General features: G+C 52.7%; 1 protein-coding gene across 2 annotated transcripts in view; it reads right to left on the bottom strand.

Annotated features, from left to right (window-relative positions):
- The window catches only part of Ppp2r2c (protein phosphatase 2 regulatory subunit Bgamma), an 82,043-nt gene extending 61,208 nt beyond the window's left edge, over positions 1-20,835 (bottom strand). The window contains exon 1 of one of the 2 annotated variants that reach the window (XM_057772296.1): positions 20,467-20,835. In XM_057772296.1, coding sequence (XP_057628279.1) covers positions 20,467-20,536 — 70 coding nt within the window. In that variant the 5' untranslated portion in view covers positions 20,537-20,835. Of the gene's footprint in view, positions 1-20,389 lie in introns of both variants that reach the window. The other variant, XM_057772297.1, reaches the window with a different exon arrangement.
- Positions 20,836-22,407: the final 1,572 nt, after the last annotated feature.

The following is a 22,407-nucleotide window of genomic DNA, read 5'->3' as shown; positions in this document are numbered from 1 at the left end:
AGCCTCAGGGCTATAAAGCCTGTCATGTCTGAGTTCAAGTTCAGGCCCATCCATTTCTGAGCTGGGGACTCTCTCCCTTCCATCTCTGTCACTTGGAAATGACAGTCCTGCACTTGGCAGTGGCAGCATCCTCAGCCTGGGCCCTTGCCAGCCTCCCTCCATGACGCCAGGCTCCTCACTTACCCCGCACCCTATGCCCCGCCCCTCATCCAGAAGGCACTGTGACTTTGGGACTCTTTCTTCTTTAACACCAGCCTCCTGCTTAACTACAGAAGGCCTCGATTTACCCCTCTAGGAAACCCTCCTTGACCTGCACTGTCCATCACTCAGGCAAATGAGACGCTTCCTCTGGGCAGTTTGGCCTGTGGGAGCCTCCTTCCACTGAGCCTATGCTGACCACTCAGTCTGTTTGGGGACATCTCAGGACACAGACCTGTCAATCACATCTGTTACCACAGTCTTCCTCCCTTTAAAGCCCTTGATGTGGAGTTGCACCAGGTACCCTGCAGACCATCGCAAAAAAAAACCATGTTATGACCAGGAACTGCTGACCCTCAGATATCAGATACTGTTCCTAAAACATCTAAAACCCCTGGATAAACACAGCCCCAGATAATGTCACCTTTTTTGTGGGGATCAACTCCAAGGAACACTCTGCTACTGTACACAGATTCCCTTCTGTGGCTTGTGTCTTGCATGGCTCACAGCTCTGTCACAGTGGGGGCATGCAGCAGGCAAGAGGCTCCTTGGCCTCCCTGAACAGTCTGGAGGAGGCAGAGGTGATAAATCCAGCCAGGTCTGGCTGTTGCAGAAGGCACTGGCTGCAGATAGGTTTTTATAGCCGGCTGCTTACAGAGACAACATATAATTAATCCTCAGCCTCCCAGGATGGGGTGGCCAGGGAGGCAGGAGGACAAAGGAAAGTGTGTGGGTTGGGTCAGCCCCTCCCTTCACCTGCAGTGCTCTGGAGTGCTCTGTGTTGGATTGTCTGGGACTCTATGGATACCATCCTGATGATGAAGGTTCCTGCCTGAGTCTGACACCTCCCCTGAGAAGGTGAAACATGGGTATTAGGGCAGATGAGCTACTGACTGCAGTCCACGCTTTTGGGGTCGCTGCCCACACTGGGGACACTCTGCTGCCCCTGACCCTCTGCACAGCTTCACTCTGCACAGCTACACCCTGGCTGGCTGCAGAGGGAGGCAAGTGCAAGGGCAGCTTATCTTTCTTCACAGGCTACAGAGCATGGACAGACATCCCTCTGTCATGATCCCACTGCCCACTGTAAGGAGCAGTGTGGGGGAGGAATTTTCTTAGCACCGGCATGCATGATCTCTGTATATTCTTAATGTGACCCCAAAAGGACATTCTAGTCACTGACTTAGACCCAAAGATGACATGGGCTGCTGGGAGGGGCTAGGACTGGTCACCTGTGCACCGAGGAAAGGGAGCTCCAGATTGGCCTGAGCCCCTCCCAGATGCACAAACATCAGGAATCAGTAATGGGTGGAAGGACAAACTGGAGGACTTGGTGTTAGAAACCGGGAACCAACCCTCCCCAAGCCTGTCCCAGCTTCCCCTCGTGATCTGGAGAGACTTGGCAGGTCCACAGAGCAGAGAATGGCCCTCTGCGGCTCTTTGGAAGGAGCTTCACACACCACAACAGGGGCGGGACCACAAGGGCTGGAGTGGTTTCCAATAAACCTGCTTCTAAGACACTGAGCAAATTTGCTGCTGGGAAGGTCAGTGTGTCCTTCCTGGCACAAGATGAGCGGGGCAGAAAGGCCAACCTGGCTTACCTGTTCCCACTCTGCATCCTCCCCACAAGGTGTCCTGGCAAGAAGGCCTGCCCAGTCTCACGTTGACGACTATTATCTGAGGACCACCCAAACATGCAGGAGTGGAGAGGGTAAGGACAGGAACTCTGTGTATTTGAAACACCAGGGACTTAGGCTGTCTCCAGTCAATTCTGCTCTCTAAAGAAAGCCTCCAGTCATCTGTCCTGTTCTGCATGTTTAATGAGGGATTAAAGGATGCTGTTGGTATCATTGAACTGGGATGGGGAGGGAAAGATGTGTACTTCTGTCTGGGCAGGAAGATGGATGTGCATAGCACAGTAACCTGTCCAAGGTCAGACAGGGCTCGGCACCACCCAGACCATTTGGGGGCAGACTGAAGGCACCAAGAGGCTTTAGTACCACCGCTGGCCCTACCTGTCTGTTCTTGCTCTCAGCCCAAGCTGGCTTCCACCCCATGACTCCCCTTCAACCAGGGCTAGCCTGCAACTCACACCAGGGAAATGACAGGGACACCCAGGACTTCTGAGAAAGTCAGCGAAGACCCTGTGACCTTGACCCTGGAAAGCCAGCGACCACCTAAGGAATCCAACTGCCCTAGAGCTACGTGCTAGAGCCGGTAGCCTGACCCTCCAGAATTCGTCATCATCACCACCGTGTGATCACCCGCCCACCCACCGTTTATAAAGAGGCACAGCAGGCACCCTTCAGAGGGAAGATTGACAGCCTCACTTTGCCCGACCCCTCAGGACCAGGAGGCAGAAAAGAGTGGTTGCTGCCTGCCTCACTAAGTGACTCACCTGTCACACAGCCCGAATAACTACAGCTCTTGAAGAGAGACAGGCGTGTGCAGCACCCCCATAGCTCCCAGAGGGTTCCCAAAGTTCTGCCTGGACCACAGGCATGGCCGTCTGCAGCAGAGACTGAGATACAAGGACATCCTTGGTTACTCTTACTCCGAACTCATTTTCTATGAGGACAAACTAGAGCTGCGGACAGGCCAGTGACATTCCAACTTGTCAAGGACACAGCCCCAGCCCCACCTTGGAAGACCCCACCTAGTGAGAGCGAGCATGGCCACAGACTCCATGTGGTAGAGCTATGGTCAATCCTTCGGATAGAGCAGAGGCAGATGGGTATTTGGGTTCTCCAGATAACCTCCTACTGTAGTGGTTAAAGGGCTGCCTCTCTAAAACACACCCAGAACAAACGCTTGTGGCCAGCGAAGTTTACTGTGGTAGACAACATGTCTAATTTTATTCAATCCTTAAGAAGCACACCCAACACTTTTAACAAGATTCAACACTCCTAGAATGGCAACATGAAGAGCGCCTGAGACGCAGGCCAATAGACCCTCTCATAATGCTCAGCACATCCCATAATGCTCAGTGTATCCCATAATGCTCAGCATATCCCACAATGCTCAGTATATCTTAATCTAAACCAGCAAAAGCTAGCTAGTGGGTGTCAACAGCAGGGGAGATGCTCTCTGCATCAGTGACAGTAAATCTTGTCAAACTGATGGGACTTGGAATCACCATGGAAACAGTCCTGGATGTAGCTGTGATAGTGTTTCCATGAGCTGGGGTCCTGGACTGAAGAAAGAAGAAAAAGTGAGCCGATAACCTGCATCCTCTTCTCTCTGCTTGCCGGCTCTAAACAGTGGGACCTGCTGCCTCGCTGTACACCTCTAACTAAACTGTAGGTCCAGGTAAACCCTTCCCTGGGTTACTTTGGTCAGCTCTTTGGTCACAGCCAAACCGGACAACTACACCACCCTCCTCTGCAGCACCCATACTTCCCAGCCTGGGGCCTCCTATTCCACAAGGACCAGGCCAGGAAGCTCAGCTCCTCCTCCCACCGACTGGGATAGCTCTCCGTGCCACACCTCTTCCACCACAGTTTAGGACACATCACTGGGATGTTCTGCAAGAAGCACCCACCCCATCCCACCCACCTCATCCCTCCGCAGTCCACCATGCCTGCCCAGAACCTCCAAGACTGACAAGCAATGGCTCCGTAACAGAGGCTACACCAGCTGATCCTGACCAGTGTGCCTCGCACACAATGTCCCTCCGACCTGAACACCTGAGACCCCCCCTTCCCTTCTACTGTGCCACACAACTGCTTCAAGGCCATATCCAAGCCTGAGTACCCCTGATTACCTGGTTCCAGGCTGCAACTGTGCCCACTGTACCCCATCGTACTGCATCAGGACCCCCTTCCTTCTATACGCTCTCCCCCCACATCCCTACCACAGGTCCCATTAATGTGATGAGTGAATCCATGTGTAACTATTGAATGTATTATTATCTCTACTTGATGGAATATTATATAGCCCATAAAATTGTTCACTGTGAGCACATAACAAGGGAATGTTTACAGTGTACTTAATATTTTAAAAGAAACAAAACTATATATTATAATCTAGAGGACTTAAAACGAAATACACACACAATTTATACAATGCTTCTAGGGTAAAATCAAGGATATATCTACCCCCCGTACATCCACCTTTTCCTACTTTCTACACCTTTCTATTGTACGACAGAATACAGAGAAGTACAATCAAAACTTTCCCGCTGGGGCACCTTCCCAGCCACCACCATACCCAGCCTGACAGTGTGGGGCGCGGGATGATGGACTGTGTTTTCATGACTTCCATAAAGTGCCTAACCTCTCCTCAGGGCTATGAAATATTCATGGTGTTTTCACCATCTTCCTGGTGAAGAGCTGGCATAGCAATGGCTAACACAGTCCACTCCATCCAGGCCATTCCACACCAGATGGGCCCAAAGCGCACAGGCTGGCAGGGGATGTGCCTACAAGAACATCAAGGAGGGACAGCAGAGTCCATGTCAGGGCTGGGCTGTAGGCCACATTCGCTCACAGCAAGGAAGTCGGATGCCTGACCCTCTTTAACTGCAGCCTTTGGCGAGGGGAGAGGTTACTGCCTTCCTGCATGGCATAAAACACCACCAAGGGCTCACCCTGGAAGGGCATTTGCTGTTCCCCCTTCACACAGCAATATGGGGAAGTAGTGGTCCAGCCTAACTCAGCTCCACGTCGTTTCAGCCATCAGGGAGGCGTTTTACAATTGCCCTGTGACCTGTAGACAAGACATTACGAGCTCTCGTCCCGACTGTTTAAAATGTACAGGGAAGTTAGTAAGTAAGCCACTATTTATTAAGGACACTGTAATTGGGGGCAAGTGGAGTAGATGCCCAGAAAGATCTGTGTAACCCAGCCTGGCCTTGTGCTCACAGCAATCCTCCTGCCTCAGTCTCTAGAGTGCTGAGAGGACAGGTGTGAGCCACCAGCTTAGTTTCTTTTCCTGTTCTTAGGATAAAATGCCCCGACAAAACAGTTTATTCCTGCTCGCAGGTAAAGGGTGAGGCAGTAGGAATTCCAAGGAGCTAGTCATATCACAGACACAGCCACGAAACACAGAGCCACGAAACACAGAGCCACGAAACAGAGAGCCACGAAACAGAGAGCCACGAAGGCTTCCTAGTGCTGGTTCCATCTTATACAGTCCAGGACGCCCTGCTCAGGAACTGCCCACGGTTAAGAGGCTCTTCCCCCACCAGTCACGATACTCTCCCACAGGCATGCCCAGAGGCCCCTCTCTCCGGTGGTTCGAGACTGCAGGCTGGCACCATCAACTACTACCCCAGCCCCTGTGCTTGGCTCAGGACACTAGACTTGAAAACACTGGGGATTTCGAGAAGTCAAGTGTTTTCTTCCTTTTACTGTGACAGTGGTTCAAGCCACACCGGCTTCTGCTTGTTGGAGCCCAGGCAGTTGAACCTGAGGAAAAGGCCTTCCATGCCGGGGGGACCCCCTTTCAAAATCTAGAGCAACGTGAGGTTCCAACTGTGACTTTCCACTTCAAGGGTACCTTAAGTTACTAAACCTGGAGGGGGTGGAGCTCAGTAGAAGCATACCAGCCTGGACTACCCAAAGCCCCGGATTTGAGTTTTCCCCAGCCTCACTTCCTTGGGGGGTACCTCCATCTTTGGGGCACACTATTTTCCTTTTTATAGCCCTGAGTTCTCTTCGAGGCCATCATCCACCTTAGCGGGCGGAGCCTCTGACCTACTCAGTCCCGCTTGCAGCCTTCTCTCTTCAGGGCTCACACGGAAGCAAGTGTTCCAGCACTAAGCTAGGACATCTCCCAGCCCGGCACATCTCTCCTTATGGCCCTGCTGACTGCAGGAATCATCAGCCGATTCCTGTTCTGAGTTAGCTGTCTTTGTAAAGCAGCAGGTGGGGTTGTCACAGGGGAGTGCTTCTGTCCTCTCGGGCTGGAATAACAAAATGCCACAGCCTGGGTGGCACTTACTTCTCACGGGTCTGGGGTCTGGAAGGCCAAGGCCAATACTCCATTTGGTGACGGCTTCTGGATTCTCAGCGTCTCCTCACTGTGTTCTCAAGTCAAGGTGCAAAGGAGTCCTCTAGGGAACTAACCCACTCATCAGGGCCCCACCCTAGTGACTGAAACGCCCCGCAAGGCTCTTGCACAGAGATTTGGACTGAACAGGAACTTGCAGAGGACACAAACATTCCTCCAGAGAAGTGGCACAATGGCCCAAAAGGTTGTCTATGCCCAGGGCCCGAGGAGCCCTCCGAAGTTGGATGTTCTAATGCTACGATTCAGTTCCCACACTGCTGAGAGGCTCTGAACAGCTGTCCAGGACTGTGGTATTTAAGCCTTATAAAGGAAATTCTCCCTGGGCAGTGGTGGCGCACGCCTTTAATCCCAGCACTGGGAGGCAGAGGCAGGTGGATCTCTGTGAGTTGAGTTCAAGGCCAGCCCAATCCACAGAGCGAGTTCCAGGACAGGCTTCAAAGCTACACAGAGAAACCCTGTCTTGGAAAACCATATACATAATACATACATACATATGAAATCCTCACTTACCAAAACTTCACGTATAAATGAACAACTGCTTGTCCTGGAGGATTAGGCCGGGGGCAAGTGTGACACTTGGTAATTAGGTCGCCTGCACTGCTAAGGGCAGGTGTGAGAGGAGCCAGGTGTGTGAGGAGCCAGGTGTGTGAGGAGCCAGGTGTGTGAGGAGCCAGGTGTGAGAAGGAGCCATGTGTTCACTCACTTCCTCAGACACATGTTTTGGGACCTAGTAGATAGTAGGTGTCAAACTGGGTACAGAGGTGGCAGACATAGCCAGTGGGCATGGTGTCTGATGCCAGGGTGTGAGACAGGACCCCTGGCTCTTGCAGTAAAGTTGCTGGACTCCGGTCTTACTGCCTCAGGTAGCTCACCTCTCCCTAGGGGAGCTGAGTATTTTGCCTGGGTTTCGCAGTTATCAGCACCAGAAATAGACAGAATCTAACACAAGTGAAGAAAGAAGTGGGGGAAGGGGTTGCATGAAGAACCACCAGGGCCACAGACAGACCACACACATTATTGCCCAAGTGGGAGGAGACAGAGGGGCAGGACTGGGGATTCGGTATGAGAACTCATGACTGGTCAGGTATCTGTCACTCTGAATTTATCTGTTGTCTGGGCAGGTCTCAGGGGCCACTCTTCCCTCCCACACAGCTGATTTTCCTGCAGGGCCTTCACTACTCATGTAGTGGTCACTCACCCACAGGCACAGTGGCCCTAGATGCTGGCTTTGCCAGAAGCCCTGGCTCCTTTCCACTTGAGCCTCCACAAACTGCTTGGGCTTCCTCCCAAAATGGCTGCTTCAAAAACCCAACAACCACAAAGAGCAATCCCTGGCTTGACGCATAGCCAGCCTTCAAAGCCACACAGAGTCACCACACAGTCACCTCCTCTGTGTTCTATTGGTTTTCCTCAGAAGAAGACAGCAACATGAGTGACCATCTAAAATCAGATACCACGAGGAGCAAATAAGAAAGCAAGGAGCTGTGTTTGCAGCCGAGGTGATAGGTGACCAGACGGACAGGCGAGGAGAGTGTGCATGATCTCACAGCTGAGTGGACACCACGGTGAGGAAGCACCTGCGAGGATGCCTCGCCTCTCCACAGCCACTTCAGAACGCCGCCTCTTTATTGCCATGTTGGCAGGTGTGGGGGGTTTGACTGGAGCAGGCTCTGGGGGAACTGCTGAGTGAGATTCCTGGGGAAAGCGGGGGTCCATGAAGGTATTCCCGAACAGTATCCAGTGAGAGAAGCCCTTCACGGAGGCCTGCATGACTCCTAGCAGATGGCGCTTCCACAACACCCGCTAGCCCGCAAGTCATTAAAATTCCGAGGAAGAGCCCTACCAGTGGCAACGAAGTCCTAATAATTCATATGTTAAAGCCTTGTGCTCTGCCCCAGGCCTTCAGAGGGTGCCTGCATTTAGAGACAGATTTCTTAAAGAGGTGGCTGAGGTAAAATATGCTCTTCTAGGTCAGCCCTAATCCAATGTGCCCAATGTCCTTGCAAGGACACAGCACAGAGAGACAACCACATGAGGACGTCGGGAGAAGGCCCTGTCCAGAGGCCAAGGAGGGCAGCTTTTGGAGGAGCCAGTCCTCCCAACACCTTAACCTTGGACTTGTCATGTCCAGTACTGTGGGCAGGTACACCGCTACTGTTTAAGCTGCCTTCCAACACTTTCCTATGGCCACATCTGCAGGCACGGACAGAAGACTGTGCCCCTTCTAACACGAGAACTGTCAAGGTGTGTTATTAAGGGAAATCTTAAAAAGCAAAACTCAGCATGAGCACTTGATAAATGACCAAAAAAGAAGCATGTTTCAGTTTAGACAGACTGGAGAGACAGAAAAAAACATTGCTAGTTATAATAGACAGGTGATGGAAGGATGGATGGATGGACAGACAGATATGGATGATAGATAGACAGCTAATAGGTGATAGGGAGGTAGATAGAGGAGAATATATATATATATATATATATATATCCACATAAAGGAAAATAGCCCAAACTTCTTTCAGGAGTAGGACTTCCTTTCTTCCTATATTTTCTGACCTTCTTATACGTGCACATATATTTCGTGACACTGTAACAGAATTTAAAATGCTTTTCAGCAAGGACTGAGCCACCTCTATGTGACTCCTCAAGGTTGACAGTTTGAAATCCAAACTCCTTATTAGGGACATTTAAAGCCGTTCACAAGTCTCTCTCCTACACCCTCCCCCCAATCTACACCTCACGATCCCACAAACTGCTCCTGCAAGGATGCCCCTCCCAACCTTCACGCCCATGCATCCAATGCCTGTGTCCACATCATCCTGCAGCCGGGCTCAACCCTCCAGCCCTCAGCTCAGACATCCCTGACCTCCCGAGGTACTTTTCTGTATCTCCGCTCTGGCCCCTCATCACCGTGCACTGAGGCAGGGGCAGAGACCAGCAGGGTTTGAGGTGAGGGTACCTAGTGGGATTCTTTTGGAGGGGCAGGTTAGATAGGTCTATGTAGCTTTAGCTATCCTGGAACTGTGTAGACCAGGCTGGCCCCAAACTCACAGAGCTCCTCCTGCCTCTGCCTCCAGAGTGCTGGAATTAAAGGAGTGTGTCACCATACCCAGAGGTAAGGAATCCTCAACAGGGCCTTTGAGAGGAAAAGCATGGGTTTTGTTTGGTCAGGTCATGTGGCAAATATGGCTGCCCCACCAAGATCCACACTCTCTTAATACTAGCATCGTCCCTGGGCTACCTAACCATGGACTCCAGTGTTCAGCTCCCCTTACAGCTCCAGCCAATGGAATGTAGGTGGAGTGAAAAGTGTCCCTTGTGAGCCAAAACGTCTCAGAGGCCAGCGAGTTGTATTTAGAAACCACCTCAAAGAATAAAAGGGATGGAGGAGCATGACAGATAGGAAGGCCTGGATGCTCCCCCTATCATGCTGACCACCAACAAGCCAGCCACAACTGTGATCATCAGTTAACTGCCAACTACACAGGATCTAGAATCACCTGGTGTCCTGGTCTCTGAACAACCAAGGGAGGGACTTTCTTAATTGGGTTACTGAGGGGATCCCACCTGAACATGACTGGGATCATTCATGGGCTGGGCCCTGGACTGAATGAGGCACCAACATTGGGTTAAAAGGACTAAATGTACACCAGCATTTACCGCCCTTCTCAGTGTAGACACCATGTGGCCAGCTACTTCAAGCTCCCGCAGCCCTGATTTTCACACCAGGTGAACTGTACCTTGAACTGTGAGCCAGAGAATAAACCCTGTCCCCTTGAGTGGTTCTCAGAATGTTTTTTTTTAATTATTTATTTATTATGTATACAATATTCTGTCTGTGTGTATGCCTGCAGGCCAGAAGAGGGCACCAGACCTCATTACAGATGGTTGTGAGCCACCATGTGGTTGCTGGGAATTGAACTCAGGACCTTTGGAAGAGCAGGCAATGCTCTTAACCTCTGAGCCATCTCTCCAGCCCTCTCAGAATGTTTTATCACAGCAAAAGGAACGACAATAAGGGACTTGATCAGGACATAGGCAGCCATGGTATTCTGCCGCCGGTCTGTGGCTTCTATGGAACTGAGATTAACAATGGTATCACTACATTCTGGAATGGGGAGTCCTCGGCATCCATACCCCAGGAGCCCATCTGCGGCTCTCAGAGTGCTGATTCCCCACGCAGTGACGGTTCTGGGGCGAGGATATCCCAGCAGCAGCAGGACACACACAGGTAGCCATGACAGCGGTCCTTGTCCTGCCCTCACCCTGGGGAGGAAGATGGTTCGTCCCCACTATGCCAGGCCCTGGAGGCCTGTCCCATGTGTCACCCCACACAGCACTCGCCACACCTCAAGAGGAAGTCAACCACACTCACTCTCCCTCATCTCCTACGCTGTCACCAGGCGTGGCCTAGCAGAGAACCCCTTTAGTCACTAAGCAGGTCTGAACCAGCTCCTGGTGACGGGCCAGCCGTCCAGTCACTGGGCACGAACCAGAGTCAGTGGTGGAGGTGGCACCATGATCCTTACAGAGCCACATCAAGCACCTTCAGCAGGTCGGCAGTTTGGAAATGGAGAGCTGCCCCGCCTGGATCGGGAAACACCTGAGAGAGGCCCAGTCAGATGTGCGGTACGGGCCTCACAACCAGAGCTAAGTCAGTCTGTGCGAGAAGTTTTGGGGGACAATTGTGCGGCTTCTGCACATTTCAAAAACCTCCAACTGAAGCCCTGGTGGTCGGCAGCCCCTGTGCTTTGAAAACATGGAGAGCGCCTTTAGAGTTCAATGGCCACAGAATTCTAAGTGGCCACACATTGAGCAGAAAGGATGCTGGGCATCTTACTGGGTGTTCCACATACCCCCATTTTACAGAGGGGGAGACGGGGGTGTGGGCACCTGCCTGGCATCTTGAGTTTCATGAAGAGCAAAACTGGAGTTTAAATGCAGGCAGGCCATCTGCCCACAGGCCTGGCCACCACATTTAGTAACTGGGACCACCACGGCAGGGACAGCTGGCCTGCTCACTTCTGATTACACACTATGCTTTAGGAGGTTGAGTTTGAGCCGTCTGTGCAACTTGGCAGTTCTGGGCTCCTTGGAGACAGGGTCCCTGCAGTGCCAAGGGGAGGGGAGGCAGGGTCTACAGAAGCTGCAGGTTGAGCATCATCTACTAGGCTATGAGGCTTTAGAATCCTTCAGGCAGGACAGCCAGTCCACAGTCAGTGTTTGTGCCTGGCCGTGTCTGTACTCCTCTTCTGAGCCCAGAAGACAGTTGCCTGCTTCCCAGGGAACAGGACACACCCAAAGAGCCATGGTAGCCCTGATCCTAACACAGCAGGGCCATTGTCCTCCTGGACAGGGGCTGAATGGCCTATTGTGGCAGAACAAAGGCTGCCCACAGGCTCAGGCTGGGCAGTGCGGGTTATGTCACCGGGGATGGGGTCCTCAGCTGCAGGCCATGGCCTTTCTATGCCAGGGCAGAATTCGCAGGTGATTACCAAAGGGAGAACCTGGAAGAAAGCTGGGACCATTCTCCCACCTGCCTTCAGAGTGTGACGTTTAAAGTTGGGACTCTAGAGTCAAAGATGCCCAGCTACCCCAGAGGCTGAGTCAGGACGGATGAGAGTTCAAGGCCCATCTGGGCAACTTGGTGAACTGTCTCAAAATAGAAAGCTGGGGTGTGGCTCAGTGGTGGAGCGCTTGCCTCACATGTGTGGGGAAAGGAATAGGTGGGTGTCCCTTCTCCCTATCCCACGTCCACACCCTTGGTTTCTTAAAGGCCTTTATCTTGAGGGTTCATGTCTCAGGATGTCATTGTTTAGATCTGGATTCAGTGAGGGGCAGAGTTGGCTCCTTCAATACAGACATACTACAAGGGGCCATGTAGGGCAGTGGGTCTCAACCTTCCTAATCTGCATCAGTTCCTCATGTTGGGGTGACCCCGTCCATGAGTTATTTCGTGGTTACTTCATAACTGTAATTTTGCTACTGTTATAAATCATCATGTAAATTCCTGCTATGTGATTCCCCAAAGGGTTTCACAGGTCACAAGTTGAGAACCACTGATGTAGGGGGGCAGAGTGGTCATGTGAGGTCCACAACCCTGGACAGTGAAGGAAAGGAGCCTGTTCCAAGCCACAGCTCCTTGAACTTCCTTCCTAGAACTCCAGTTCCCAGAGAAATGCTTGAAAATTTCAGGACAGCACAGCTAGAACGGCCCTGCACACTTAGTGCAGGGCCCTGATGACCGCCCAGAGGATGCACCACGAAACCAGCCCTGCAGCCAAGCCCTGCACACTTAGTGCAGGGCCCTGATGACCGCCCAGAGGATGCACCACGAGACCAGCCCTGCAGCCAAGCAGCCCTGCAGCCAAGCCCTGCACACTTAGTGCCGGGTCCTGACGATCGCCCAGACGATGCACCATGAGACCAGCCCTGCAGCCAAGCCCTGCACACTTAGTGCAGGGCCCTGATGGCCGCCCAAGGGATGCACCACAAGACCAGCCCTGCAGCCAAGCCTGGAAAACCACATGACCTCATGCTAAGTTAGAGAAGCAGCTTCAGTCCTGTTTCTATAATGAGATTACTGTTGATATTAAAAACAGACCCAGAAATTAAGGCAGACCGAACAGAGGCTCACAGACTGCTGGCATGGGCAGCCTCTCCGCCCATTTCCTCTGCCAGTTGCTACCTTCCACACCTGCTACCCTCTCCATGGAACCCCAGCATTTCACCTGGCAAACTGCTCACTTTCCAAGGTCCAGAACAGCTCTCGGCAAAATGTCCCTTAGCTCCTGGAGCTTTAAGGACAAAACCCAAAATCTAGAGGAAGAAGGTGAGAGCCGGGAGCCAGTGTGGGAATCCATCAGAACTTGTTTTGGCGGAAGAAAGGCATAAAAGTACCAGCTGTGCCTGATCAGCTCAAAAAAGGAAACCAGGAGACAGGTGTGACGGTAGCGTCTGTACCAACAGAGATACAGGCAGGATTTGAGGTCAGCCTCCACTACACCATGAGGCAGAGGCCAGCCTGGGCTACATGGGGCAGGGTAGGTCTAGACATGGGTTTAGGGAAGCCAGAGTGGTGATTGTCTTCCCCAAGTTTAACTGGAGTATCCACATGGCACTTTGAGCATTACCACACCTGAGATACCAGGTAGCATGGAGACACTGAGGCCCAGAGAGGCTGAGAGATCTGAAGGCCATGACCCTGACTCTGCACGCTCCCCTCCATGGAGCCTGGCCAGACTCGCTAAGCTTTTCCAACAGAAGCAAGGGAAACATAAATCCAGCAAAGACTGGCTCTTCCTGGACTGCATGTATGTACCACAAAGCCCTCACCTAAACTCAGTTTCCCCATGGGTAGGGGTGGGACTTTGGCTGTCCAGTTTGATGAGAGTTCTGAGGGCAATTCTGGCTTCAGCCATATCTCATTTGTACATAAATTAGGAGGAGGCCCCTGGGCTCCAGGCCCTGGTGGACTGAGAATGATTTTCTCAGTGATGAGTGGGAGCTCATAGAGACAGACAGTACATGAGCAGCAGTACACTCCTCCTGGCTAATGATCTAAGCAGCAGCCAGGATCATGGAGGAAAATCCAGAGCCAGACAGCCTTGATGCAAGAGGCATAAGAGACATGGGAGGGCTCTCCAAAGAAGAAGCTGGTGAAAACCCCTCCCAGCTTCCCTAAATTCAGTCTCCTGAGTGTTAAAGGGTTCCTTTTGGGTTTCCTGACAGAGGGGCTGGGGTAGACATCGGGCCTAGACATCTCTGTCCTGCCACCAACCTTCCTAGAACTCCAGTTACCAGAGAAATGCTTGGAAATCTCAAGACAAGACAGCACAGCTAGATCCACCCCACATGCTTAGTGCAGGGTCCTGATGGCCGCCCAGGCAATGCACCACGAGACTAGCCCTGCAGCCGAGCCTGGAAAACTACAAGACCTCATGCTAAGTTAGAAAAGCAGCTTCAATCCTGTTTCTATAATGAGATTACTGTTGATATTAAAAACAGACCCATGTATTAAGACAGACCAAATGGAGGCTCGCAGTCACAACCCATGCAGGGTGCCAAGATGGCTATCAGAAGCCGTGCCAAGAAGGACCCCTTCCTATGTACTTTATCTTTCATTCATCCTCCAGAACTAACTCCTGCTTCCATTCTGGAAGCTGTTGGATGATGAAATTACCTTTGGACTTATCAGAGTAGTCATTGTACATGGTCTCCTAGAACGCACAGGTGCACAGGCACTGAAGGGAAGGCTGGATGGATGTTGGAGGGATCAGCCTAGACACTGGCTGTTCGATGGATGTGCTAGACACACACGGGCCAGACCCCTGCTCACTTTAGCCTCTTTATTCCCTCCACTATAAAGCCAGTGCAGTTCTGGAAGGACAGACAACTCTAACCTCACACAGAACACATGGGCACAGGTAAAGAGATGCCTACATCCAGGAAAGGTGGCTGAGGAATTCCAGGAACTAATAAGAGACCACGCTCCTTCAGCACCTACCCTGTGGAACACAGAGCGACTGGTCACTGCTGGGACTGCCCCTAGGCTGAACTCCTGCCCCAAGGACCACAACTGCATTCTATGGACAACCCAGAAGATATGCTGGCCAATGTATTAAGAGAAAAATGGATGGATGAGCTAGGTCTGGTCAAGCCTGGTCATGTCCATCCTACTCAGTCTAGAGCTGAGTCTTGGACTGATCTCAAAACTGAGCCAAGCAGAATCCTTTGGGAGATATATGCAGTTCTTTAAAATGTCTGATAGACAGACACTCCCCAGAGTACTCCATCCTGAAGCCCCGCCCCCTCTCTCAGGCTCAGATCCCTCCACTGCCCTACTTCATTACTTATCCCCATTTTCCCCCATCCTAGAGGCCCCCCTTGCTTGGGCTCAAGTCCTTCCACCACCCTACAAGCTTCTATTTCTTTTCTCTGTGCCCTGCACCCACAACCAAGGACCACACCAGCCCTCAACAGAGCTGAGTTCAGTCCAAAGCATTCACTAAAAAACCCACCCAAGGTATTCTAATGCACATCAAGGGGGTGTGTGAGGGGATAGGGAGCAGCTGGATACTCAGATGAGGGTCTTGTGGCCCCCCCACCCCTCTACTGAGGGTATAAATATCCAACAAACCCAGTTAGAATGATCTTTTGCACGCGGGCACAGCTGAATGCCACACAATGGCAGGTGTTCGGCTTGGAGGCTAGTCCTGGCCAATGAAGGATACGGAGAATATGCCCAGAAAAAAAGAGATAAAACTGGCTCTGACTTTAGACTCAGAGAACACTAAATGAGAAGGGAACTTGCAGGTCATTGAATCTGCCTTTCTTACTTTAGAAGAGAAGGTGGAACTGAGATTTCTCCACACGGATGGCTAACTAGCGAGTGGCCACATGGCTGGCGAAGCCCTTCTCCTCCGAACAATTGAGGTCTCTACACCAACACAAATCTATGACTTTTCATCTCAGTAACTCGAGTCAGGCTGACCCAAAGAAAGGAGTCATGGCATCAGGTCATCCGGAGCAGGGTCTCGGTACAATGTACCCTGGGCAAGGGGTCTGGGACCCAGATAGTCTGTAGAGAGACCTCCAGAATTAGGGGGGGGGGGACTGAATATAGGAGCTAGAAAGATGATCCAGTCAATAAAGTGGCCACCATGCAAACTGAGGGTCTGTGTTCAATCTCCAGAAGCGACATAAAAAGCCCAGCATAGGAGCACACACATGTAACCCCAGCATTAGGAGGTAAAGACAGTTGAATTCCTGGAGTTCACTGGCACATCAGTCAGGCCTAACAATAAATTCCAGGAAGATCCTATCCCCCAAAAGAACAAATAAATATGGGGCTGGAGCAATAAATCATCAGTAAAGAGCACTTTTGGTTCTTCTAGAGGATCTGGGTTCAATTTCCAGAACCCATATAGAGCTCAGAATCATGTGTAACTCCAGTTCCAACGGATCCAATTTCTTCTTTGGGCAACAGGCACACCCTTGGTTAGCAAAAGAACTGAGATATTGCTGGTATTGAGTGAGGTGGGGAGATCATTGATTCCAAAAGGGAAGAAAGAGCATAATGAGGAAATACCAGACCAAAGCAAGACAGAAAATCAGAGGGGCCAACTCCAAATTCTAAATCTCTACATTCAACGTCAAAGTGCTCCTCAGAACTCCAACTACACACCTCTCTCTCTCTCTCTCTCTCTCTCTCTCTCTCTCTCTCTCTCTCTCTCTTGAGCTGGTTTCACTCCCAGCCTGCAGTTTTCCTCAGCAGGTATAACTCCGGCATCTCCAACATCTCAGGGTTTCTAAGGTGATCCAGGCTTCTCATTCACAACGTCAAGCAGTGACCTATGCTGGCCTGCTCCATGGGGACACCCCTGACACACACCTGGCCTCAGCTGCTTTCCTTAGCCATGGAGGAGGATTCCACAACGCTTTTCTTGTGTCCTTGACTCTAAAACCAGAACCAGTGGAAGTGCCAAAGTCTACAGCTGGATGGGGCTGGATCTTGGTTCCCTTGTTCAGTTACCTTTGCATCAGCTCTCTGTTGTTGCTTCCTTCTGTGCTTATGTTTTTCCTTAATTCCTTTCCACAGACTGGAACCTTAGCTGAGCGGGGACTTGCCCTGAGGTCATCACTCCCTTCACTCCATTTAGCATCAGGCTTTTCTTTAAACTGTTAATCTCCTTGAAAATGTCACTTGGGTCAGTTACACTCCTGATGCTTCTTTTCTCCTCAAACTGTACATTTTGTATTTTTCTTCATCCAGCTTGCTTCTTCTCATGATAGGTCTGCATAAGAGTGATTACTAATAACCACAGGACAGAGTCAACACTGGATGTCTTGAAACCTCCTCTGCAAACACCATTAAACCAAAAACTCTTCAATTTAGCTTCAGGCAGACTTTTAAGAAAAGAGCAAAAAGCAGCCCCATTCTTCGCCAAAATATCACAAGAATGGTCTTTTTGGCCACTTGCTAACAATATTCTCCCCCTCTGAAACCTCTTGAGCTGAGCCCCTGCAGTTCTCACTGCCCTCAGCATTATCTTCCATGTCCCTACTAGGACGGACCATTAAGCCCTGCTTGAAGTGTTCAACTACTTTTCTAGAGCAAAGCCCCAAAGTCCTCCATATTCCTCTAACAAACAGCATGGAGAAGCCTATCACAGCAATACTTTGCTCCCTTGTCCCAACCTCTGACTTAGCTGTTGTTCTTTGCTACAGAGAGACACTATGACCATGGCAACTCTTATCAGAGAAGCCCTTTAACTAGGGCCTTGCTTGCAGTTTCAAATGCTTACTTAGTCTGTTATCCTCATGGCGGGAAACATGGAAGAAATGTTGCTGGGGAAGCAGTTGATAGCTACATCCTGATCTGCAGGCAGAGATGGAGAAGGGTCTGGCATGGACTTTCGAAACCTCAAAGCTCACCTTCAGGCATACACTTCCTCCAACAAGGCCACACCTCTTAATCCTTCTAATTCTATTACACAGTTCCACTCCTGGACTACTAAGCATTCGAATGAGAGCCTATGGGGCCCATTTTCATTCAATTCACCACAGTAGGAGTGGCTAACAGAACTCTGTTCTAAGGACAGTTAGGATTTACTAGGAACTTAGACAGGGTTCTCACTAGCAAAGATGACACTGGACTGGGGATTGAGAAAGGGGTGAGGGTTATTCCAGAGAGAACAGAGAGATACGGCAATGCCCCTGAGTCAGAAAATGTGCAGGACCAGTGCTGGCTTAAGGAATAGCTATAAATCGCATGGCTGGAGTGGATAAGTGAGCAAGGACCTACCTCCACATAGGATGGGAAGGCAAACACCTGGGTTTTTACAGAGTCTCAAAATCCACTCCTAGGACAAGAAGCTGGTGTGATTTATGAAATGCCTCCAGGATGCCCAGTCCTCTCTGTGAGCACTTTACACTCTCAGGACCACGGTCATCTCAACGATCCTGAGATAGAGGTCACTGTGACTTTTCCCTTTATAGAGCAGCTAACTGAAGTCCAGGGATGTTTCATGACTCATCAGGGAAGCTCAGCAGGTGGTAAACCATACACAGAACCTGAACACAAGTCAGTCTGCCAGCTGACAAATCTGCGCCTGACCTTGAACTCGAGCATAACCCAGTCGGGACTCTAGGGTGACTGGGATGTGTGTGTATGGGGTCCTGTCCTTATTTAGAGAGACCGCAATTTTCATCACCTTCCAGAAAGAGTCTAGAGGTGCCTCACTCATTAAACATCCCTGGAAGGGTAGGGATATCTGATGGGGTTCCTCCTTGCCTGAGCCCCCTACTGCTCGATGCCCAGAGTTCATGAGGAGACTTGCACCTGGCCCTGGGACACAAGAGGTGCTCAATACATTTCAGCTGCCAATCACCATTTACAGATCGAAGGTAGCCCCTCCTCACCGTCTTCACCCAGTTCTCATAGCCTGAAGGCTTGAGGGGAGGGTCTTGTTCCCTCCCATTGTACAGATAAAACAAGGCACATGAGATTCCCCCACAGGCCACAGGGTTCCTTGCTAGATAGAACACGGGATGGACGAGGGTATCCAGCCCCAGCGTTGGAACCTGAAGATTCAGGGGATCTCAGCAGTAGCAGCAAGAGCTGCTGAACCCTGAAAGTCCTTCCTCCTCCTGCAGACCCTGCCCAGGTGATTTTATTAAGGAAGAGGAAGTAGGATGCGGATGAGAGCGACACTTTGAACTGTCTGCTCCTCCGTGCGGTGGGCATCATGAATTTTGTGTTTGATACACATAAGCTCTGAGGACCATTGACTCATCCCCAGTGTGCAGGTGAAAAATAAAAACTAAGGCTTTCCCCAAGAAAGCCCGACCAACACTGGCCCTGCGTGCGACTCCCTGCCAAGAAGCTCCCAAGCCCCGCCAGGAACACAGGCTGCCTTCTGCCACTAGGCAGGCTGTGAGCAGAAGATCATCTTCACGAAGTGCGACCCTCCTCCGCAACACCCACGGGCGACAAAGGACTGAGTTCTGCACCAGGGGCCTCCGAAAGCCGAGATAGGGCAGTGCCGCCACCCAGCCCGGGCCTGACAGCCCTGCCCCCTCTCCCCGCACACCGCGCGGCAACGCGTGACTCAGCGGTTCTCCCCGGAGCGCGGAGCACCGCCCTCAGCATCCACACGCCTGGGTCGCACACCTAGCCTCTGCCTCCCGGGTCCGCGCACCCGCAGGGAGTCGCCGCGCCCGCCTCATTTCCGGCAGAGCTAGGCACGGGGGAGACCAGGCCCACGCAGGTTCCTTGGATCAGGAACCTATGTACACCGGTCCCCGAGTCTCAGTGCCAGGAGCCCTCCCACCGGGGGCAGCCACCTGCCTAAGCCCTAGACACCTCCCGGTGAGGCCCGCAGCACCGGAGCAGGAGGCGCCTACACTGCCCGGGAAGGTATCCAGCACCAGGGTGCCCGTGGGCCGCTGTGGCCAGGTCTAGTTCTCCCACTGCAGACGATTAACTCCTCCAGCCCCTAGCTGCGAGCTCGAGCTGTCCCCATCGTTTCTGCTGCGAGGCAGGGCCTGGGGACCCCGGAAGTTACTGTCATATTAGCAAAGGGCACTTATCCTCTGCATCCCACCAGCCTTTGGTGGGGACTGACGCACAGGGCCAACTTAGGGGGTTTTAAACGCAGAGCCTGTTTGGGGTAGCATGCCCCACTTTTTCCGGAAAACCATGAAGGTCTGGCTCAGCTCCTGTCTCAGTAGCACTACCCAGGAATACAACAGTAGCTGGAACGAGCCTCCTTCCCCCTCCCACACAGGGGATCCGCCTCTGGAGGCCAGGGAGGTGCCAGGGCAGCTGAACCCTGGAGGATCTGGCAATAGAATTTTTCCCCCTGGGTCTCTCTCCAGGGAATGGGCAGTCTAGAAATTTCTGCGGGCTCTGGTCAGGCTGAAAGGGCAAATGAAGGATTTTTAAGCCTTTCCACGTCCCAGAGATTTCCACATCAGATTTGTTGCAGGCTTGGGCTTTGTAAATGATAGTCAGGGCCCGATCCAGTGCCACCCGGCGGGGGAAGGACAGCTGTGTTCCCGAGGGCGACACGGAGAAGGGCGCTGGGCAGCGGTTGGAGCCCCTGGGTCCCTCCCTCCCGGCCCGGGGTCGGGGTGGGGTGGGGGTGGGGGGACACGACACACAGCGCGCGGTCCAAACCTTCGGAGGGCATTCGGTGCGACGGCATCCCCACGCCGCGGCCGGCCGGAGGGGGTCTCAGACAACACGTACGTTACCTTCTGTCACATAGCTGTGGTCCCGCAGGAAGCTGTGGTTAATTTTCCGCGTGTCCGTGTCCTCGCCCATTGAAGGCCGCGCCCGGTGCCCTGGGCATGCCCCGCCGCCGCACACCGATGCAATCCGCAGAGGTCGCGCCGGGCGCACGGGCCATGCCGCCGCAGCCTAGCAGGGTCGCGGGCCGCCGGGGCCCGGGAGGGCGGGCATAGCGGCCGAGTGGCCGGGGACAGTCGGGCGCCGCGCTCAAGCGAGCGTGCGGCGGACAGGCGGCGGCCGCAGCGTGGGGCGGGCCGGGGCCGGGGCGCGCATCCCGGCCGCTTGGTTCGCGCGGCGTCCGGGCGCCTGGCGGTGGCGGCAGCGGCGGTAAGGGGACGCGCGCAGCGCTGAGCTTGGCTGCGCCGTGGCGGGCCGTGTCGCAGGCCCCTCCCTCCGCCGCGCGCCTCTCCGCCCCCGGTCGCGCAACCACAGCGCAGGTGGAGCTGATGCACCGAGCCCAGGCCACAGCGGTCACCTCTGAAGCCTGGGACGCCACCCGGGAAGAGCACCTATCTTGAGTGGAGGCCACCTTGGTGGCCAGGTGTTCCAATTAGGGACATGGAGGCGGGACGAGAGACTTAGGGGGATTGGGAGGATGTCGCGTCCCTTTATTAAGAAGATGTAGGTTGGTCTGACAATTGCAGGGCGGGTTGGGGGGATGCCCTGCCCAGCGCGCCTTTGGGGAGCGGAAAGTCAGCACCCCCACAAGGCAGAGCTGGATAATTTGGTTGGGGGTAAGTTATCACCGGTCCTGCCCACCTTTCTACTCACAAGTGAGATGTGACACCTGCATGGGAGCTCTCTGAGGAAGGTTGACTGAGCTTCGTCCCTGCTAAGGGAGGGCTTCTGCTCTCTCTCCTTTCCTTCCCTTCTCCCCTCCCTTCCTTCTCCCTTTCCTCTTTTTCCTTCCCTCCTTTCTTCCCCTTTCTCCTCCTTTCCGTTCCTTTTCAGTACTTATTTCTTTTCTTCCTTTTTCTGTTCCCTTCCCCCTTCCCTACTTCCTCCTTCCCTTCCTTAGTCCTTCAGGTATTTCCAGCATCCCACAAGAGCCAGGTATATGCAGGGCCCTGAGGGGGTGTGTGGGTGTCTCTTTTACCAAGTTGCCACCTCTTCCAACCTCCAACTGACTCCTACTCTGAGGAATCTGGAGTCCTCTGTGTGGATGCGCGGGAGGGGTGGCAGGCAGGAGTGTTGATCCTTAGTCCACCTGGGTTCTCAGTGAACCCTCCTGTGACAGGTACAGCAGCTTAGCCTTCCTTGGGAGGCTGGGCACTAGGTTAAGTAGAGAGAGGGGCCTGGAGTCTGAGGCTGGGCGCAAGTTGGGGCAAGTGGTGGCAAGTGGCTCTGAGGCTGTTCCCCTTTCCATAGCGCTGTTTCTGGTGGCCTATGGGACTCCAGGCACCCTTCTCCCCAGTGCAGTCCAGAAAGTGCTGAAAGGGAGAGGGTGGGTCGGAGGGACTCTAATTTCCTGCTGGACAATGAAGGCATCCAGAGACAGAACTCTTTTCCACAGAAAGGCCTACTGAGGACCTATAAGGTGGAGCAAGAGCCCCCCAGAGTGCAGGGTAGTGGGGAGAAGGCTAGACTACCCAGAGACCTGGAGCTTGGCCTGCACTGCTTGCTGAGTGACCAGCCTGAGCTCTTCCACTGTGGAGCAGGCCACCACTGCCTTCCTCCTGGCCTGTGTGCAGAGTCAGGGTCAAAAATGTTCAGACAAGCTCACTCCCCACAGGAAAGTGACTAGCAAACACATGGTCTCTTCCTGACCTGGCATGCTCGCCCCTCGCCAACAACCGCTCTACTTAGATGCCCACTCCGTATCCTTACCCAGTACCCCACTATGCAGCCTGGCCTCATCTTACCATCATGATGAGCACCCCCCACCTCACAGTGCCCCATTCCTA

This window comes from Chionomys nivalis, chromosome 6 (genome assembly GCF_950005125.1).
Source record: "Chionomys nivalis chromosome 6, mChiNiv1.1, whole genome shotgun sequence".
NCBI lineage: Eukaryota > Metazoa > Chordata > Mammalia > Rodentia > Cricetidae > Chionomys > Chionomys nivalis.
This window is presented reverse-complemented; position numbering and strand designations above follow the sequence as displayed.